Source organism: Clarias gariepinus, chromosome 7 (genome assembly GCF_024256425.1).
Source record: "Clarias gariepinus isolate MV-2021 ecotype Netherlands chromosome 7, CGAR_prim_01v2, whole genome shotgun sequence".
NCBI lineage: Eukaryota > Metazoa > Chordata > Actinopteri > Siluriformes > Clariidae > Clarias > Clarias gariepinus.
The window spans coordinates 968,704-991,436 of NC_071106.1; the positions used below are offsets into that span (position 1 = coordinate 968,704).

The 22,733-nt window shown below is 40.4% G+C and overlaps 1 protein-coding gene across 1 annotated transcript; it reads right to left on the reverse strand.

The window, feature by feature from the left end:
- Window positions 1–13,459: 13,459 nt before the first annotated feature.
- Window positions 13,460–13,873, reverse strand: LOC128528108 (uncharacterized). Its single transcript, XM_053500860.1, has one exon. The coding sequence runs from the start codon at window positions 13,871–13,873 to the stop codon at window positions 13,460–13,462; it is 414 nt and encodes a 137-aa protein (XP_053356835.1).
- Window positions 13,874–22,733: the final 8,860 nt, after the last annotated feature.

Below are 22,733 nucleotides of genomic sequence, written 5' to 3' on the forward strand. Positions count from 1 at the left end.
GTCAACAGTCCAGAGCAACGGAGAGTGTTCAAAGGAGGTGAAGAGGCGGGTACAGGCAGGTTGGAATGGGTGGAGAAAAGTGTCAGGTGTGTTGTGCGATAAGAGAGTATCAGCGAGAATGAAAGGAAAGGTGTACAGGACAGTGGTGAGACCAGCATTGCTCTACGGCTTAGAGACAGTGGCACTGAAGAAAAGACAGGAGGCAGAGTTGAAGGTAGCAGAGCTGAAGATGTTGAGGTTCTCTTTGGGAGTGACAAGGATGGATAGGATCATGAATAGGTTTATCAGAGGGACAACCCACGTTAGATGTTCTGGAGATAAAGTCAGAGAGGCCAGATTGAGGTGGTTTGGACATGTTCAGAGGAGAGATTGTGAATATATTGGTAGAAGGATGCTGAGGTTGGAACTACCAGGCAGGAGGTCTAGAGAAAGACTAAAGAGGAGATTTATGGATGCAGTGAGAGAGGACATGAAGTTAGTTGGTGTGACAGAAGAGGATGCAGAGGATAGGGTTAGATGGAGGCAAATGATTCGCTGTGGCAACCCCTGAAAGGGAACAGCCGAAAGACAAAGAAGAAGAAGATATTAAGTTTATACAGAGAGTCAGGATTTAGAGTATATAAAGTCAGAGAACATTACATCACACAAACATAGGCATCTCAATACATGGTATGCAGAATCATTTTAATGGCTGAAAGTTGTAAAGAGGATTAAAACAAAAACAAGTACTTACAGTTTGCATGAATTAATATATGGTTACACTTACAGTTTTTATGTAATACTTCCAGTGCCATGTTTGATGATTTGTCATTTAAGTGTGACAAATATGCAATAAATAAATTGATAAAAATAAATATCAGGCAAGAGTTGTATATGTCATGCATTGTATTGATTTTGTACCTTTACATGATGTTAAACACCAAAATAAGAATAATAAAAACTAATCTATAAGATAAGCCAAATATACCATAATGTAGTGTTTCTGATTCTGGAGGTATGAGCTTCTCCGCATTTTGTTCCCCCGTCTTTATGTGAAACTAAGGATGTATTAGATGTACAGTGTATAAGTATGTACTGTACAGTGTGTGAGTGCAGCCACTGAATTAAAGGTGAAAGTGAAAGTACAGTGCAGCAGCGCGAGGGACTCACCCATAACCGCCATTTCTTAGTCTGGTTTATCTATTCATGTCTTATGGACAATATCGCACCTTGTGATTATTATGATTGTATAGATGTTCCGATCTGCTCCGATGCTGTAATCTGATCCGCTCACACACACACACCGCGTGACTCGGCTGTTTTCTGGAAGACATTTTGACCCGAGGACATTTCGAGTCCCACTCGGGATATAACGGTGACTGTGGGTTCGCCGCTCAGTGTCTGACACCCGCAACAAGAAGGCAGACTTGTCTGACTGATCTCACGCACTTGGTCACATTCACATCAATCTCTTCTCTAGCAGCTCAGGAGACCAGGAGACATGGTGTGACCTGCAAAGGAGGACCAAAGGATATAAACGGTAAGAATAACATCTATAGCGCAAATATTCTCACGTCCAGGGAGGGAAAATAAGCCACTTGAGTAACTGAAATCCATTATTATATTTAGTTTTTTTGTATTTTGTCTTTTTTACCATATCTGTCTCTTAATCTTAGATTAGAGTTAAGAAGTTTGGGTAGTGCTGCCTGCAGTGTGTGTGTGTTCTGCAGAACAAAACAAATACCAAAAATAAAAAGTAAATAAAAAATAGTAAATAAAAAGCAGCATGCATACAGTATAGTGTGGTTGGGTGGTTATTTGTAATTCCACTTACTCCAGAAACCTGACCATATGTGTGTGTGTGTGTGTGTCTAAAGGTGAAATACAATCGATACAAGAAAAAGGATGTGAACCTTTTGGAATTTCATGGTTGTCTACATTCATTTGTCAAAAGAAATCTTCATCTTGACTTCTAAGTCAAGAGTATTAACAAATATATTATGCCTAAAGCAATAACAAAAAATACTCTGATCGTTCATATCTTTATTGAACAACACTCATTCAACATTCAAAATGGTAGTGGAAAAAGGAAGTGAATTAATAACTGGTTGACACAATATTTACCTCATTTATGAGTCTTCATTGTGCTCTTCAGGTCATTGAGACTGAGTGCCCACTTTTTAGTAGAAGAGCTACAGTTCCAAAGGGTCTCCATTTGTAGACTAGTGAATTTCTTTAAAATCACTTTATAACCCTTTACAGCTTTATGTACGTTAACTATTTCTAATTGAATATCCTCTGAAAGCTCTTTTTCCAACTCAAAAAGTTTAAATGTTTTTTTTTATCAGTCAAAGCAGCTCTAGTCCACACCTCCAAACACATTGTCTTAACAGGACTCTGGGTATGCTAATGCCTGACTCCAATTAGCTTTTTGAGGTCATTAACTCAAGGATTAACATACTTTCCCACTAACACTGTGAGGCTTTTATGGTTGTTCTCAATAAAGATATGAAAGATCTGATTCTTTTTGTTATTATTTGAGGCACATTATACTTGTCAATACTCTTGACAGATCACATTTTTTATGACAAATAAATGCTGAAAACAAGAAAATTCCAAAAGGTTCACTTACTTTTTCCTGCCACTGTCTCTATCTCCACTGAATAACCACATTAACATTATGCTACCATTTGAGCAGTAAAAGAAAATTGGTAAATCTAATGTGAAGCACAGATTTATACAAAATTCTTTTCCTCTAAAGACGAACATTTCCTTGTACTTTCCCGCCCATTTATCAGAATCAGAAGAATGTGAGACTGCACCTGTAACCTTCAACCTGAACATGTTCCTTTCTGTTTATCATGCACTAAGAACACACTAGATTTGTAAGGTGTGAGAAACTCATGAGTATTTAATATTCGTATAAAATAGCTATTCTTACATATATATTTAGATTTCGTCTTAGTGATAAAAATATTTTATTTTCAAGATGTTTGTCTTCAGACAAGGTGTTGTAATCAGACAAGTCATATATATGGAGATGTACACTTAACAGCCATTTAAACCTGTGTGTCTGTGTGTGTAATTTTATTTAATCATAATGATTTACAATGGGTTTACATAATTATCTGAAGTTAATTTGATGAGTTCTGTCATTTTCCACTCTTCTTATGATGTAAGGATGTAAATCAGAGTGAAGCAGACCTACTGAGAGAATGTCGGGGGTGAGTGAAGAAACCGAGACTACTGAAATGAGTCTTCTCAAGGATCAGAGTAAAAATCAAAGGTAAGTTACCCAGGGTTATTATATGAGGCTTGCATTTTAAAACCCACAAATTGCCGTCATACATACTTATATTACGTGATATAAATTAATATAAATGCAGAACTGTGCAAAGGTCTTAGAAAATTTGTATTTTATTGTACAAACTTTTCTTCTGCAGGATGTTCAGTTAAACTAAGCAGCTCATTTCCTTATAAAACGGCACACACACTGTACCCGAGACTATATTTGAAGCAAAGTGTAGTCACACCAAATATTACCTTTGTTTCATTAATTACTGTTTACTGTGTTTTATAGTATTTTTTTATGTAAAACGTTTTTTTAAAGATACAGTATCTTTGCTCTACAGCAGTTATTTGCAGTGCCTCAGACTTTTGTACAGTACTGTGTGTCATAGTAATTTTGGTTGTTAGGCTATAGTGTGTCACTAAACAAGATCTCAAAAAGCCCAAAGTCTCATGAGAGCTAAAACAAAAGCAATAAAATTTAAAAAAAAATCTAAGCTGTCTTCCTCAGCTTAGATTTTTTAGGTGCACTGAGGTCAGTTAAGAAGCTGTTCTTCACTGCTGATTGGCAGGAAAAAAAGCATATTCTTGCATATTAGATTCTAATCTAACTTCCCCCATGTCAGGATGTTGTCGTTTCCATATTGTACTAACATCTTTCAGTGGAACGGAGAATAGGTCAAGTTCTCCTAAATCATCCTGTGTCCAGTCCCTCAAGCTTGACCAGTCAGTGTTGCTCTCTAACAAATTAAACGATGTAACATCCTCTGAGGACAGGTATTTACTTAATTTTCACCTGTTTATCAAAATTGAATTTATAGGGTCATGGGTAACACAGCGGTTAAGGTATTGGACTATGGTTTGGAATGTCCCAGGTTCAAATCCCATGACCACCAAGTTGTCCCTGTTGGGCCCTTGAGCGCAGCCCTTAACCCTCAGATGTATAACGAGATAAAAAGTAAGTCGCTCTGGATAGTTTCAAATAAATTAAAAAATCAATGGCCAGATATTATTTAGCAAAAATATTGAAATGCATAATGTAGTATAAAGGTACAAAAGTACAAATTTCGTAAACATTTTTGAAAAGATCTGAGACAAATACAGACCTCTTATGGTGTGGAGGTAAATCCACTGTGTGCAGATCGGACAGTTATCTTCTACATGAAATCATTATCAGGTACAGTATGACTTTTCCAATGTGATTTAGAGACCACACTCTTTATCATGTGAATGATTTAGAGTGCATTATGGATCATGACAATTTATAAGACAAAACAGTTGAAGTACATTTCTCTCTGAGAATAATGAGCTCCTTACCCTGGTTTTAGTTAAAACTCTAGCAGAAAGGTTCGAACCCCAGGTGATGCTGTTTTCCTCTCACAGCCGGAGGCACAGAGAGAGCTGATTGGCCGAGCTCTCTCAGGGGGAAGGGATGAGAGGTACTTGCGCTCCCACATTAATCACAGCTCTACAGCCAATCAGGGGCGTCTTTGAGCTCGCGCACACGGAAGGAGCGGCTAGAGCTTTCCTCCGAGTGTGTTACTCTGCCCCTAATGGTGCGTGAGCAAGCAGTTCGAAAAGATGCGGTCGGCTGACGTCACGCGGTTCGGAGGAAACACGGGATAGTCTTCGCCCTCCCGACTGAGTGTTAGTAGTAGCCTTAATGTGGGAGCCCCCTAGTGACGGGGAGGAATTGGCTACGACTAATATTGGGGAGAAAATTGGAACCCCAATAGTTTATTTAATTATTATGACACTCGAGGTCATGCTGTTATACTGAATACTGATCTGCAACTGGCAGAGCTGGTAAAAGTAGATTTATATTCTTACTGGTACTCTGTAGCCAGAAGCTGAAGATAATAAACCATGGAGGCTGAGAAACCTATGAGTCTTACTTTATATTACCACTTCTCAACTACTAATTTCTTATTTGACTCATTTTGCTTTAGCATATCACCTCTATTAACTTCCAGGTTCCAGGGTTAAATTATTAGCATTAAATTGAAATCTAGTGCGCTATGTACGGTGTACAATCCCTTGTTCTACTCACCAAGTAGTGTCCTTGATCAGGGTTTAGAGAGGGATTTTGGATTCAGCTTCGTGGAAACAGCAGTAAACAGAACAACACAGATGGTTTAGAGGCGATTTGAAACGACTTAGAAGCGATTACTGCAGAGACAGCATGTTGTTTAGGATGACATTATGATACAGTATCAGATGTGTGTTTTTGCTAAAAGTGCTTTCTCTGACTGGTTGTGAAAATGGGTTTTGGCAGGCAGCTGCTCTCTAAACCAGTACTGTGCAGCGTAAAGACCTACTCTCACCCATACTGCAACTGACAGTTTAAATATGATTAAAATTTAATGATTATTAGACCACCTGTGATTTTGGAGTGATCCATAGGGTAAATGTCCCATTGCTGTTACCATCTATTATCAGCACTCGTGGAAAGTCCCTTGTCCAATCAGATTGCTGAACAGTTGTATAATGGTCTTTATAGAAGGTCCAACTAGTAACATAAGTCAACTCTGTTGGTAAGATACATTTTTCAAGGTACAGTATTGTAGGGACAATAAACCACTAATTCTGGTTATGTTTTAAGATAATATAATTTTGTATTGCTATGTCTTTAACATGGGTAAAATCTGAGTTTATTAGACACAAAAATTTCAGATAATGTTATCATCATTTCTGCTGTGGGATCTCACACTGTCAACTCACTAAGTTGTCAATTTATTAGCAGACAATGATGAAGCTGATCAGGAAACTCTCTTTGTGTATCCAGTAGAAAATACTAAGGATAATAAGGGTAAGTTTTGCCTGGTGCTTTGGGCTGGTCTTGTTGAGCATAGGCATGAAGTCAGGAATGTGCACACAGAGGAACTGGGGGTGTCTTATTGTGCTCATTGTTATGTTATTAATGCCCCGGAACAATGACTTGCTTCAACTTATAATGTTTTTATTCCATAAGCACACACATTGTATTTCACTTCTTAGTCTGGTGCATCAATCAAAAACTGTCCGGTCTGCAACACCGAACCGGAACTCTAAATGTTATCGGACATAACATCACATCTTCCCCCCTTTAAATGTAAATAACGTTCCTTAGAAATCTTATGTTCTATCAATTTGTTCTTATGCCAAAAGTAACATTTCTATAACAACATCACACCAAAAGCTGTTCACTTTTGACAATGAACATTTTTTTTTTTTTTTTTTTCAACAGATCTCAATTAACCTTTTAGGGGGTCTAACAGTGCGTTTTGGTCTGCAACCCTTCCCAGGTGAAGCAGTAACTTCTTTTTGTCAGATCAGAGTCAGTATAATCCACAGAACATTTGTCAACCTGTTCGCTTGTGGAAATTTGAGACACATCATGTTCCTTTGATAGCGACTCGACATCTTGAACAGTCACTTGTGGTCTTATGTCCCCTCTGTTCCTTCTTAGAATTGCACCATTCTCGGTCATAATCTTGTATGACCGTGGTACCATTTCTCTTTCTACACAACCTTGTCGCGTCCATGTCCCTGTTGCATGGTTCAGGATACGAACTTGATCTCCAGGCTTGAGTTTTCGCAGGGTCTTTGCTTTCTTGTCATAGTTCTCTTTTTGTTTGCTTTTGAGTTGTTGTTTTGCTTCTTTGATTCTGTTTGCTCCTGCAGGTGTCAACAAGTCCTGGTGAATGGGTAAGTTAGTGCGTATCCGTCGACCCATTAGCATTTGGGCTGGAGACAACCCATTTTGAAGCGGGGCACTCCTGTAAATCATTAGGCTCTTATGGAAGTCTGTCTTTCCATCTTGACTCTTCTTCATGAGAGCCTTCACAATCTTCACAGAACTCTCTGCCAGCCCGTTGGACCTAGGGTAGTTTGGGCTCGATGTAGTGTGTTGAAATCCCCACTCTTTAGCAAGGCATCAAACTCCCTACTGCAAAATTGTGGGCCATTATCAGAAAACACTTCACATGGAACTCCATGTCTTGCGAAGACTGTCTTCAGGAAAGCAATGACAGCCTGACTAGATGTCACCTGAAGTGTTGCAACTTCTGGATAGTTGGAGAAATAATCAGTAACTATAATGTGGCTCTTACCATTGCAGTCAAACAGGTCTACCCCAACCTTTTGGTATGGATAATCGGGCACTGGATGAGGCATAAGTGGCTCTGCTTGTTGCCTAGACCTGTATGTGACACATATTTCACATGAAGCTGTAGTCTGACTGATTTCATGGTTTATTCTTGGCCAGTACATTACGTCACGGGCCCTGCGCTTACATTTCTCTTCACCCAGGTGTCCCTCATGAACCTTGTGCAGCATTTCCTTGCGCATCGATGCAGGGATTACAAACTTGTTTCCCTTGAATATGATGTCATTCACTACTGAAATTTAAACTCTGTATGACCAGTAGTCTTGAATTTGCTTTGGACAGTCACTTTTCTTTTCTGGCCAACCTTTCAGTATGGTCTCTTTGAGTTGTGTCATTGTTTCATCTGCATCAGTTGCATTTTTAATTTGTTCAGTTTTCTCTGGGGACACAGGAAGAGAGGTCACTATCATGTCAACATACGCTTGTATGTCTGCACCTTTCTCACTGATAAGGTTTTCATGCTTGTCGACAGCCCGAGAGAGTGTATCAGCTGCAAACATGAACTTTCCTGGTGTGTAGATCATTTTGAGTCTGATGAGCATTCGTTGGATTCTCATTGGGCAGTCATTTAAGGCTTTGGACATTATGGACACCAGTGGCTTATGGTCTGTTTCCACTTCAAAGGACTGTCCGTAGACATACTGGTGAAACCTTTCACAGGCATAGGTACAAGCCAAAAGTTCCTTTTCGATTTGTGCATAGTTGGTTTCTGCACTCGTCAAGGCCCTTGAAGCATAAGCTACTGGTTGCCAGCTCTCTCCATGTTGCTGCAAAAGCACAGCGCCTAGGCCGTATCGTGAGGCATCTGCTGAGATTCGTGTGGTCTTGTGTGGGTCATAATATCTGAGCACTGGCTCCTCTGTGATGATGAGCTTCAATTTTTGAAAGCACTTTTCCTGCTCGTGAGCCCACATCCACTCATTCTTTTGTTCGAGGAGACATCTGAGTGGAGCAGAATGTGTTGACAGCTGGGGAATGAATTTGGCCAAGTAAGTGACCATTCCAAGGAATGTTCCATGTTGACTATTGGTGAAGTTTTTCTTGGGTCTGGCCTGACCCCTTCCTCAGACAAAACATCCCCAACAAATGTTAAGTTCTTGACTGCAAACTCACATTTCTCCTTGTTCAATTTCAGATTTGCCTGTCTTATTAGCTCCAGGACCTTCCTCAATCGTGCTCCTGCCGGTTGGAACCCCACACGATTATGTCATCCATCATAGTCTCTACCCCTGGTAAGTGTTCAAATATCATGTGGATTGTTTATGGTATACTTCAGGTGCCGACAGAATACCATACGGTAGACGGAGGAAACGATATCTGCCTTCTGGCGTGTTGAAGGTACAAAGTTTAGAACTTGCCTCATTAAGCTTCAACTGCCAAAAGCCAGACGACGCATCAAGCTTACTAAACCACTTCGCTCCAGCAAACTGAGACATGATCTCTTCCCTGGTTGGCAGTTTGTAATGTTCACATTTTATGGCTCGGTTGAGATCCCTTGGATCAAGACATATTCTCAGGGAACCATTTTTCTTGAGCACAATGACTAGTGAGCTCACCCAGTCTGTTGGTTCATCAATTTTCTTTATGACATCCAGCTTCTCCATGCGTGCTAATTCCTCTTTAGGTTTTTCTTTCAATGCAAATGGAACTTTTCTGCATGCATGCACCACAGGAGCTACCGTGTCATCAATGCTTATTCTGTGCTCCCCAGGCAGACATCTGAGTCCTTCAAAAACGTCTTTGTACTCCTCCATGAATGAAGTTTCATTTGCTTTGAACTGTGATGTCACTACAAACACTCTCCTCACTAAGTCAAGTTTTTCACATGTGCTCAGTCCTAGAATTGGCTGGACGCTCTTTTCCACAATCAGCATGTGTATCTTTAACAGCTGCCCCTTGTGTTGAAGGGTCACCAGGCAGCTTCCTTTGACAGGGACATCCTCACCTGTGTATCCTGTTACTTTTATTTTTGTTGAGTGAATTTTGTTTTTAACTTTGAGAGTTCTGTAGTCATCCACAGACATCAGGTTAACTTGTGCACCTGTATCTAATTTGAATGGAATTATTGTCTCATTTACAGTCAGTGGTACAATCCATTCAGCTTTGTCTTCCATGTTTGTTTGAACAGAATCAACAAAGAATTCCTCTTGCTGCTCTTCAACGGTGTATACTTTTTTCTTTGCATAATCAGCTTTGCAACACTTCGCAAAATGATTATTCTTCCCACAGCTGTTACAGGTTTTCCCATAAGCAGGACAAGATCGTGGCATGTGTGTCCCTCCACATCTGCTGCACTTGCTTCTTAGGGTTTTCATTCTCTGTTTTTGTTTTGTTGGTTGTTTTGTGTTTTGCTCCTCTCTTTTTACTGCATGCACTGCAGCATCATTTCTATGCAGCTCTTTGGCTTGAGCACGAGTTATTTCTGCAGCTCTACACATGTTGACAGCTTTCTCCAGTGTCAAACCTGGTTCACGTAGCAGTCTTTCCCTGAGACCATTATCAGGAATCCCGCAGACTATTCTGTCTCTCACTAGTGAGTCTCTTAAATCTCCAAAATCACAAGTCTTACTCAGTGTGTGCAGTTCAGCAAGATATTGATCAAAAGCCATTCCTTGTTTCTGATCAGCAGAGAAAAATTTGTATCTCTCAAATGTGACATTCTTGCTTGGGACAAAGTATTCTTCAAACTTTGTCATGAGAACAGTCAGTGTTAAATTTGCCTCGTCAAGTTGGAAGCTATTATATATATCCAGTGCATCCTCACCTATCACGTGCAGAAAGATTGATGCTTTTAACTTCTCATCATCTCCACCCGCACCACTGGCAGCAAGATAGATGTTGAATCTCTGCTTGAAACGTTTCCAGTTATCCGCAAGATTACCAACGAGCTGCATAGGCGATGGTGGATTTAACTTCTCCATGACGGGAAAAACACTCGTTCTTCTCCTGCACTCGGCTCGCGGGCGCTCGTCTCCCGTATGCCTCTCCCCGGCCGCTCTCCGTGCAGCCGTCTCTCCGTGGGTCTCGCTGGCGTTTTTAATCACCAACTCTCTGGTGTTCGCCAGTCCCTATTTCTGACACCATGTTATGTTATTAATGCCCCGGAACAACGACTTGCTTCAACTTATAATGTTTTTATTCCATAAGCACACACATTGTATTCCACTTCTTAGTCTGGTGCATCAATCAAAAACTGTCCGGTCTGCAACACCGAACCGGAACTCTAAATGTTATCGGACATAACATCACACTCATGATGGTGCTGTTGACATTTGTTTGACAAATCCTCCTTTCCACAACCATTTTATAACCATGTTGGGTTTATTATATTTCTCTCTTTACAGAGAAACTAAGGAAAGACCAAACTCTCCTGTAACCAGCTGTGTGTCCTATAAGAGTGACGAGTCTATGTCACCTCCTGACGACTTTAAAGTGGGACCAGATTTTCAGCACAGGTATTCCAATTTACAACAATGTAAGTTTTAGAGAGACTTAAAGACCTATGGGCAGATACTATTTGGCAAAACAATGAAATTCATACTGTAGTCTAAAGGTATAACCTCCTGTTTGCAGATGGGACAGTCAGTCTTCTATATTAAATCATTATTTACATTTACATTTAGGCATTTGGCAGACGCTCTTATCCAGAGCGACTTACATTTTTATCTCATTACACATCTGAGCAGTTGAGGGTTAAGGGCCTTGCTCAAGGGCCCAACAGTGGCAACTTGGTGGTTGTGGGGTTTGAACCTGGGATCTTCCGAACCGTAGTCCAATGCCTTAACCACTGAGCTACCCCTGGCATTATCAGATATGACTTTTCCAATGTGATTTAGAGACCACACTTTGGACTTTTTTTAACCATACGAATGATTCAGAATCCGTCTTGGATCATGAGAATCTACTGTATGAGATAAGACAGTTGTAGTACATTTCTCTCTGAGAATAAAGTGCTCGGTTCCCCTGGTTGTGGTTAGAACTCTAGCAGAAAGAATTAGAGCTGTTTAGTTAAGCATTATGACACTAAAGGTCATGCTGTTGTACTGAATATCAGCATGGGTATGTTATGGTCGTAGGTACAAAGGTACAGCCTGAATACTGAAGATATCACAGCTATGCTAATATTCAGTACAATAGCTCAACCTGGAGTGTGAGATTGCTTTTATATAAAGTACCACAAACACCATCTATTATTGTCATGTCGAAAATATGGCAGACACAGATGCAGGGTTAAATAAGGAGTATTTATTTATCGTAATTTATAAACAACAAGAAAAGAAACAAAACTAAAGATAATGCCGGCTACGCTGAGGCTTCCCAAGCTGGGTCTGCAGGCGGGCCGTAAACTCACAACTGTCTTTATTTACACCGTCAAAAGAGAAACAAGAGTGATGACTCAATCGTCCTTTTTGTCCTTGCCCAGATTAGCCCGGGCTACGGGCTCGGCTGGTATATAGAGAGACACACAGGCGTGGACACAGGTGAACTTGGTTTCGTGATAATACAGATACAGGGGAACAAGTACACATGTAGACACACTAGTGGGTGACAAAGGCTAGTAATCCGGTGACCCAGATCTTTTTCCCCCGGACTGAGGTGGTACAGATGTTACTGAGAAGGGAAAAGTGAAAAACAGGGTAAATTTTCACATGACGTGGGAGCTGTAACTTAAATGTGACAGGGTTTATTTGTGTGAGAATGGGGAATGGACCTATGTATTTGGTAGTGAGTTTTTTACACGGGAGGTTAAGGTGAAGGTCCCATGTCGAGAGCCATACTCGATCCCCTACCTGGAGCGGCGGACTTTCCCTTCGCCGTCTATCGGCAAATTTTTTAAATCTACAAACTGCTTGGGAGATCTTGGTGTGCGCGTCCTCCCATACTTTTTCCACTCTTTGAAACCACTGATCCACCATAGGGATATCGGTGGGAGTGGCATCCCAAGGACAGAGCGGTGGCTGATGCCCTAGCACACACTAAAACGGCGTCATGCTGGTCGCGGAGTGATGTAGTGAATTCTGTGCATATTCCGCCCAGATTAAACAGTCTGCCCATTCATGTTGTCGACTACTACAGTATGCTCGGAGGAACCTTCCAAGTTCCTGGACAGTCTGCTCTGCCTGCCCATTCGACTTGGGGTGATAGTCTGACGTTAGGCTAACAGTGGTTCCCAATTTCTGGAAAAAAGCTTTCCAGACTTTCGCGATGAATTGGGGACTACGATCGGAAACAATATCCTCCGGGATACCGTAGTAACGAAACACTGTTTCGAATAGGGTTTCTGCCACCTGGAGGGCTGATGGGAGAGAGCTAAACGGAAGGAAACGACTTCCATTAGAAAAGCGATCCACCACTACGAGAATTGTTGTGTACCCTTTTGACACCGGCAGATCCGTCACAAAGTCCACTGCGATGTGGGACCACGGTCTGTGAGGTGTGGGCAGGGGCATTAATTTTCCAACTGGCAACCAACGGGGACTCTTGGTTGCTGCGCAAATTGCACAAGACAAAACGGTTTCCCGCAACTTTGGCCACCAGAACTTTGGTTCTAGCAGGTAGAGGGTGCGTGACACGCCGGGGTGACCAGATGTTAGACTTGTGTGAGCCTCGATCGTCACTCGCTCACGTAGTGGCTCGGGAACGTATGTTCGATTCGGAGGACAGCCCTTAGGCACAGGATGTGACAAGTGTCGTGGGCAGAATGGTTTCTGGATCTGGATTTCGATCCGGCGTCGGATAATAGCAGGATAACGCGTCCACTTTCTTATTAAGTGAGCCAGGGGGATAAGTAATAACAAATTGGAAACGCGTGAAAAACAGCGCACATCAGGCTTGGCGAGAGTCTTTTTGCTTGTTGAATGTAATCGAGGTTCCGATGGTCAGTGAGTACTGTAAAGGGGTGTTTAGCTCCCTCCAAGCAATGCTGCCACTCCTCTAACGCCGCCTTTACTGCTAGCAGTTCACGATTACCAATATCATAATTGCGTTCGGCAGGATTTAGTTTTCGTGAAAAGAAAGCACAGGGGTGGAGTTTTTCTGGGTGGCCTAGCGTTGTGACAGCACCGCTCCCAGTCCCACCTCCGACGCATCGACCTCAACTAAGAAGGGCTTCTCTGGGTCGAGTAGTTTTACGATAGGCGCAGAAGTGAAAGCTAGTTTGAGAAGCTGAAAGGCTGCGCATGCCTCCAGTGGGAACTCGTGCAGCGGCTGTGGTTTCCCCTTTAACAAGCTCGTGAGCGGCGCTGCCACTGTGCTAAAGCCCCGAATAAATCGCCGGTAGAAGTTAGCGAACCCAAGAAAACTCTGTAGCGCCTTAACTGACTTGGGTTCCGGCCATTGTTGCACCGCCTTGACCTTGGCCGCCTCCATCTCGACCCCCTGTGGTCCTATGCGATAGCCCAGGAATGCAATCTCCCTTTGATAAAAAATCACATTTCTCTGCCTTCGCATAGAGCCCATGTTCGCACAGCTGACGAAGGACGGCTGTTACATGACGGACGTGTTCAGCATATGACCGTAAGTATACTAAGATATCATCTAAGTATACTATGACATAACGGTTTAACATATGTCAAAACACGTCATTCATGAACCCCTGAAACACCGCAGGTGCGTTTACCAGTCAATACGCCATTACGTTGTATTGGTAATGCCCGGATGTCGTACTAAACGCAGTCTTCCATTCGTCGCCCTTACGAACACGAACGAGATTGTAAGCGCTGTGGAGGTCGAGTTTCATAAAGATAGAGGTGCCTTGGAGCTGGTTGATAGCGGCTGGTATCAGGGGCAGTGGGTGCTTGTACTTTACTGTTATTGTATTTAGACCGCGATAATCAATACAGGGCCTAAGGCCCCCGCGTTTAAAAAAAAAAATAAAAAAATCCGGCCGAAGCTGGAGACGTGGACCTGCTGATGAGCCCCTGCTGGAGAGCCTCACTCACGTATTCCTCCATGGCACGGGTTTCCAACATGGACAATGGATAAATGCGCGAGCAGGGTGGTGTTTTTTCCGGCAGGAGCTCAATCGCGCAGTACCATGGACGGTGGGGGGGAAGTCGTGTTGCGGCTCTAACCCAAAAAACATCTAGAAATGCCTGGTACTCCGATGGCACAATGACTGATGTTTGGGCGCTTGGACTCTCAATGGTTGTTGTTTGGACCATCAAAGCCGATGGCGTACAAAATTTAGCGCATCTAGGAGCTCAGGATGTGATGCGGGATTGCGCCCAATCGAAATTAGGATTATGATAACTGAGCCAGGGTTGACGTGCCAATTTCCATAGGCTCCGGATGACTGCTTTTGCACGGGTCGCTGGGGGGTTTGCTGAGGCTGTCGCGGCAGCTGTGGTCAGATTTTCCCACGGAACTCCTAGCGGGGAGGTGTCTTTGTTGACCGCGGAGGTGCTGGTCCAGCTTGATGGCCAGGTTGATGCAGTCGTTTAGTGACAGGCCGGTGTCGCGACAAGATAGTTCTAGTTGCAGCTCGGGTTGCAACCCGTCTCTGAACCTGGCCAACAAGCTCTTGTCACACCAGCCACTCTCCGCGGCTAGGATGCGGAATTTCACTGCGTAATCTGTGACCGTCTGATTACCTTGTTTCAGCTTTAGCAATTGTTGCTCCCCCCATTTTCTGTGATCTGGATGATCGAACACCGCGCGAAAGGCTTTGAGGAACTGCTCGTAATCCGCCATAACAGTCCCGCCTGCGCTCCACACTGCTGCCGCCCAGGGAGGGGGCGGTGCGAACAGAAACAAAACTAAAGATAATGCTGATAATGCTTTCACAGCTGGGTCTGCAGGCGGGCCGTAAACTCACAACTGTCTTTATTTATACGGTCAGAAGTAAAACAAGAGTGATGACTTTGTCCTTGCCCAGATCAGCCCGTAGGCCTTGAAGTGACCGGCTGCTTCTGGCCCTGTCCTGCAGACACCTTTACTCCTGGGGGAAGGGAACAGAGTCACAAGCATAAACACATAGGTGCACGACAGTGAACAGACAAAGGGCTACGGGCTTGGCTGGTATATATAGAGACACACAGGGGTGGACACAGGTGAACTTCGTGATAATACAGATACAGGGGAACAAGTACACACGTAGACACACTAGGGGGTGACAAAGCTACGGCTAGTAATCCAGTGACCCAGATCTTTTTCCCCCCGCACTGAGGTGGTACAGATGTTACAATTATCAACAGATTATGATGTGTTTATTTATTTAGCCAGGCATTTTTCTCCACCCACACACATCATCATGTGTCTGGAGGAACTAACTAACCGCAACTGGCAGAGCTGGCGACTGACAGTTAGTGTAATTAACAGGGTTTGAAGTAGATTTAAATTTTTCCTGGTACTATGTAGCTCAAAGGTGAGGTAATTAAACTATGAAGGTGGTGGACAGTCCTAAGAAACTTATGAGATTGTGTTTATATTTTCACTTCTCTACTGCTCATTTTTCATTTCACTTATTTTGCTTAAGAGTATCAGCTCCATTTACTTCCAAGTTCCAGGGTTAAATTAATCCCTTGTTCCATACACCAAGTAGTGCCCTTGATCAAGGGTTAGAGAAGGATTTGGGATCTTTGTTCTTGCTAAAAGTGCTTTCTCTGACTGGTTGTGAAAATGGGTTTTGTCAGGCAGCTGCTCTCTAAACCAGTACTGTGCAACGTAAAGACCTACTCTTACCCATACTGCAACTGACAGTTTAAATATGATTAGAATTTAATGATTATTAGACCACCTGTGATTTTGGAGTGATCCATAGGGTAAATGTCCCATTGCTGTTACCATCTATTATCAGCACTCGTGAAAAATCTAAGTTTATTAGACACAAAAATTTCAGATAATGTTATCTTTTTTCTCCTGTGGGATCTCACACTGTCAACTCACTAAGTTGTCAATTTATTAGCAGACAATGATGAAGCTGATCAGGAAACTCTCTTTCTGTATCCAGTAGTAAATACTAATCATAATAAGGGTAAGTTTTGCCTGTTGCTTTGGGCTGGTCTTGTTGAGCATAGGCATGAAGTCAGGAATGTGCACACAGAGGAACTGGGGGTGTCTTATTGTGCTCCTGATGGTGCTGTTGACGTTCGTTGGACAAATCCTCCTGTCCACAACCATTTTATAACCATGTTGGGTATATTATATTTCTCTCTCACTACTCCTTTTTACAGAGAAACTGAGAAAAGACCGAAGTCTTCTGTAACCAGCTGTGTATCCTGTAAGAGTGACGAGTCTATGTCACCTCCTGACGACTTTAAAGTGGGACCAGATTTTCAGCACAGGTATTCCAATTAACAACAATGTAAGTTTTAGAGAGACTTAAAGACCTATGGGCAGATACTATTTGGCAAAACAATGAAATTCATACTGTAATCTAAAGGTATAACCTCCTGTTTGCAGATGGGACACTCAGTCTTCTATATAAAATCATTATCAGATATGACTTTTCCAATGTGATTTAGAGACCACACTTTGGACTTTTTTAACCATATGAATGATTCAGAATCCGTCTTGGATCATGAGAATTTATGAGATAAGACAGTTGTAGTACATTTCTCTCTGAGAATAAAGTGCTCGGTTCCCCTGGTTGTGGTTAGAACTCTAGCAGAAAGAATTAGAGCTGTTTAGTTAAGCATTATGACACTAAAGGTCATGCTGTTGTACTGAATATCAGCATGTGTATGTTTTGGTCGTAGGTACAAAGGTACAGCCTGAATACTGAAGATATCACAGCTATGCTAATATTCAGTACAGCTTTGTGTAATTAGCTTTATAGCTCACATTAGCTGTGAACAGAACAACACAGATGGTTAAATATGTGACATTTCCATTTATATTCAATTTATATTTAACTTCGTTCCCACACAAAAAGTCCCAAAATTCTATATCTCTATATTGTACAGCTCTTTCTTATTTTTCTATATATTTTTTTCATATATTTTTCTTATATTGTATATTTTGTACTTTACAGTTATTTTATTTTATTTGATATTTTTTGTATTCTTTCTTAGTTAATTTACCTTCTGTTTTCTTTTTCATATTTATTTCCTATTCATAGTCTTTCATTTTAAGGTCACTGGCGGTCGTGTAAGCATTTCACTGCATATCGTACTGTGTATGACTGTGTATGTGACAAATAAAATTTGGATTTAAATTTGAGATAAGAATGTTATGATTTCAACCGAATTGGGTATAATTATAATTCTCCCACACAACATCTTTTTACAGAGAAAATAGGGAAAGACCACAACCTCCTGTAACCAGCTGTTTGTCCTATAAGAGCGACCAGTCCATGCCACTTCCTGCCAACTTTAAAATAGGAACAGATATTCAGCACAGGTATTCACTTCTCTTCCAGTTGCTCATTATGAATCAACTCTTCAAGTACATCTTTAGAGGTGGATCCCCAGACTAAAATTACTAAAGGTTTCAGAGAGACCTAAGGACCTATCTTTTGGGTATAATTAGCATAATAAAGAAATTCATACTGTAGTCTAATTGGTATAAAATAATTTGATCAAAGGACCGTACATAGACCTACTTTCACCCATGCTCTGACTCACAGTTAGTGTAATTAATGATTATAAGAATATCTATGCTATGGAGTTATACACAGAGTTAATGTCCCAGTGCTGTTACCATCCATTATCAGCACTTATTAAAAGGCTTTCATCCAATCAGATTGCAGGATTGGAACAGTCAGTTGTATAATGGTCTTTATAGAAGGTCCAGTTGGTGACAGAAGTCAACCTTGCTGGTAAGGTATACTTTACAATTTATTGTAGAAACAGTAAACCACTCATTCTGGTTATGTTTAGAATGATAAAATTCTGTATTGGTACCTTCTGTAATATGGGTAAATGAAAGGTCACATCTGAGTTTATCAAAACACCAAAATTTCAGATGATGTTGCTAATTTATTAGCAGGCAATGGTGTAGCTGTTCAGGAAGCTCTCTTTCGTATTTGTGTATGTAGAAAATACTAAGAATAGAAAGGGTAAGTTTTGCCAGGTGCTTTGGGTTGGTTTTGTTGAGCATAGGCATGAGAGGAACTGGGGGGTCTTTACTGTGCTCCTGATGGTGCTGCTGATGTGCGGTGGACTAAAGTCACCACAAATCCTCCTGTCCACAACCATTTCATAACCATGTATATTATATTTCTCTCTCACTACTCCTTTTTACAGAGAAACTGAGAAAAGACCGAAGTCTCCTGTAACCAGCTGTGTGTCCTATAAGAGTGACCAGTCCATGCCACTTCCTTCCAACTTTAAAGAAGGAACAGATTCTCAGGACAGGTATTCACTTGTCTTCCAGGTGCTCATTATAAATCCAATCTAAAATGACTAAAGGTTTTTATTTAGTCTGTAATTATGGCAGACAAAAGGTCAGTATCGGCTCATCATGATCCCAGTCTCTCGTGAGTGTCATATTTAAGACCCTGTGGGCAGATATTATTTAGCAAAAATAATTAAATATATAATGTAATTTAAAGGTAAAAAGTACAAAATTTGATCAAAGGAAGACTGAGTGAGGACAGTTACCTCAAGAGAATAATAATTCTAAAAAATGTTACAAAGCATTTTGCGAAAGATCCAAGAAAATTTTAGGCCTCTTTTGGGGAGGGGGAATTCCATTATGCAGATGGGACATTCAACTTCTATATAAAATCATTAGCACATATTCAATTTAATTTAATGTAATTTAATTTGTATAGCGATTTTAACAATGAGCATTAGCGCAAAGTAGCTTTACAGAAGAATCACAAGAAAATTATGGAAATATAAAATGTGTATAAAAAAAATGTGTATTTGATTATAAATCAAAATGATCAGATTGTGGCAAAGAAAACCTTCCTTAAGATTTAAGAACCTATGGGCAGATATTTTTTATCAAAATAATGTAATGCATAATGTAGTTTAGGGTACAAAAAAGTACAAACATTGATCAAATGAAGAAACACATGCCCTCTTCCACTCGTTTTCATGTGGAAACCATTCTTAAATCAGATGACAGACTAAACTGCCAATCTCTGCTTATAATTACTAGCTGGAGGAGGTGAGGACTACCCGCTACCTCAGGAGTGCGGAAAAACTTTGCCTGTGCTTCAGTGCTTTTGGTCCACATTCTTTTTAGGTTAGAAAGTTTACAAACTTGTAAAACAAATTTTATAGGAAACAAATAGTCAACTAATTTCTTTTACCTTCTTTACTGTCAAGAGCAACAAAATGTACAAAATATGCATTAAGCCAACTGGGATCATCTCCTATTCCGTCTGTGGAATATAACGAAGTTAAGAGTGAGATGTGGTGGTCTAGGTGGAGTCAATTAAGTTCTCAACAATATTAACGCAAAGAAACTTGTAGATCTTATGGTGGTGCTTGTTTTTTTTTATTACATACAATTGCTAAGACATTTCTTTGTAATCTTTTGGAGGAACACAGAATAGAACCACTTTTCTTGAATTTGATGTGTGTCCTTTTAGAGTGATCTGTCCAAGCAACTCTCTATCAAGTTAATTAATAAATTATTATGGGGGAAAAGGTCATTGCTATTATTATTGTAGTTGCCCAAGTGAGCAAGAAAAGTACAAACCACATAATATTGGACAACAGACAGAGACAAAGAAATAACCAAAATAAGCATGATGGATGAAAGACCAAGACAGGTCCCTTACAACAAAGAAAAGATAACAATAGATTTTGGGGTTGCAAGGTGGCATAGAGTTGAGTATTGTGGCCTCGCACCTCAATCTGTAAATCCTGCCTGAGCGCTTTTGCGTTTGTTCTTCCTGTGCAAAGAGCAGGCTAATTGGCATTAGATTAGCACCCCATCCAGGATGTACCCTGCCTTGTACCCTAAGTGCCCTGGAATAGGCTACAGGCGACACTGCATATGATGAGCAGGATAGAGAATGAATGAGGTAGGGATGGGAATGCTGTCCATGATGCTGCATGCTGCGTACCCTATCTGGATCCTTTTTGATCAGCAGGTGGATCTTATGAGCATCAACTGTGCAGCATAATTAGATTATTAAAAGTACCTTTGGTGCAGGTTATCCCCCAGTGTTACATGGTTCCGCGAGTTATTTGTGAGGTAATTTTACTATTGTCTCTTCACCATCTTTAAATTCATCTTTTGTTTCCCAGTAGCATTTCCTGCAATAAAATATGATATAAAACATTTCAAATATATTTACTGTGAAGAAGTTATGTGTTACAAAGCTTTTGTCTTGCAGAACATTCTACAATTAAATTTGAAGAGCTCAAACAGTAAATCCATTATAGATGTCTTATCCCAAAATAACATTTATCAAAGCTTCAGGCACCATATTTTATTTATTTAATAAATAAATTCCCAAAATGAATGAAAGGAAAAATAAAAAAAACACCCATACCCCCCCTCCCATTTTCATCTCATCATGAAGAGCTAACTTTAAACAAAACTGGTTATAGCTTGAACAGTACCTCTAACCATCTGCCCCTTCTGTGAAGACAATCATTGGTCTCCAGACTGGTTCAAACTCTTCTAGTCTATCATTTATGGTAAAATTCTCTCCAAATGGAATGTTTCATGCAATGTTATAATCCAATGTTTAAAATAACGTATCTCTTTCTTTGTCTAAAACATCAGAATGAGTTTCTTTGCATTACAGAGGCCATAGGAAAAAAGCTGCTGCTTATAAATCTGCTTCTTCTTGTTCACGTCTCACTGATTAGTGCCCTTTCTAAAAATAAATATGCAACTTTGCCTAAGAATAATGCAACCTATATAAGATCATGTAAGATTATATAAGACAATGACTTAGATAGAGCATGTATGTTTAATGTATCATAAAGTCTCATCCCATCTATCTTCTGATATTTCCATTCCCAGGTAACTATCACTTATTCATATATTTTTTGTATTTCCCTTTCTAGAATTTTGATATATACATTATAAATACTAGTAAATACTAGACTGCATGTCTTTTAGACAGTGATCTAGTTTTTTTGGGACTGTGCTTTTAAAATTAGGGACAAGTCTGCACATTTTTTTTTTTTAATTCATGGCATTATCCAGAGCGATTTCCATTTATCTTATTCAACATTGTACATCTGACCAATAAAGGGTTAAGAGCCTTGTCTAAAGGGCCCAACAAGTTGTGCTGGGGTTTAACTCTAGGACCTTTCGATTAGTAGTCCAACTCCTTAAACATTGAGCTACATCTACCCCCTGCACATACTGAATTGTCAGATTTAGGGATACCTAAAAAATATATAATTTGGTAATCCAAATTTTACTTGAAGCTGCTGATATGATGAAAAGTAACCATTTATAAACAGGTGACACACACTGTGTAATACTAAATTCCTCCATTGATCAAAGACTCCATCTTAGAGATTTGCTGATATCTGTACCATGTACAGAATATAATTAAGCTTTTGCTAGTCGTTTCCAGACCTGTATAATACTATGAATAACTGAATTGTGATTAAAATGAGCTTTCTTAAGTAGAACAGGAGACATTACAATAGCACCAAGTCAGTATGGTAAGCAGGGCTCTCTTTCTATACCCAACCAGTTGCCCAATGCCTTTGTATCATCCAGCCAAAAAGGGACTCATATAATATTTGTGACCTAATATTAATTCAAAGACTGGAGGCCCCTACCCCCTACCATCAGTTTTACGCTTGCATAGACACTTTTTTTTTATTCTATTGTTTAAAAAACATAAATAAATAAATAAATAAATAAAAGGAGAGAAGATACCCATGGAAATCAAATACTCTCCTGAACAGCATTGCATTACTGAACTTCCAGAAATTGAGCCAGGCCTCCTTCTCATAAGTCCAGCCACACACCCTGCTTACAAATTCCTAGTCTTAATTAATATCCTAGACAACCTATCCTTCGAGTGTACCACCAACCTCAGATGACCAACAACAACATATGACTTTTTTCACCATGCCATTTTTGTTTATTAAATAATGACATGCTGAAAAAACATTCTGTTGTTAATTTGAGGTTGTATTTGCCTAATACTGACCTGATACAGAAAAGACTTGCATTAAAAGAAGGGGCACTGACTTTTACACATGACTGTATACACCTAGTTGTTATTCACTTAAATTATGATACCTAGCCTTCAATTACGTGGTCACCTGTATAGCAGTGATGGTGAAACGACTCATTGTACTGACATCTACAGTCAATCTACACTGAAAGCAGCATAATATAATGAATTACGACAGTGAGCATCCATGTGAACAAGCCTTAGCCTTTGTTTTTTGTAAATCCATCTAGTATTTTTGTGTTATTGTCGCTGCTTAATTTTCAG

Excerpts from the sequence above, each read along its gene's own strand:
- LOC128528108 (XM_053500860.1), bottom strand. The coding sequence starts at position 13,873 with ATGGGCTCTATGCGAAGGCAGAGAAATGTGATTTTTTATCAAAGGGAG.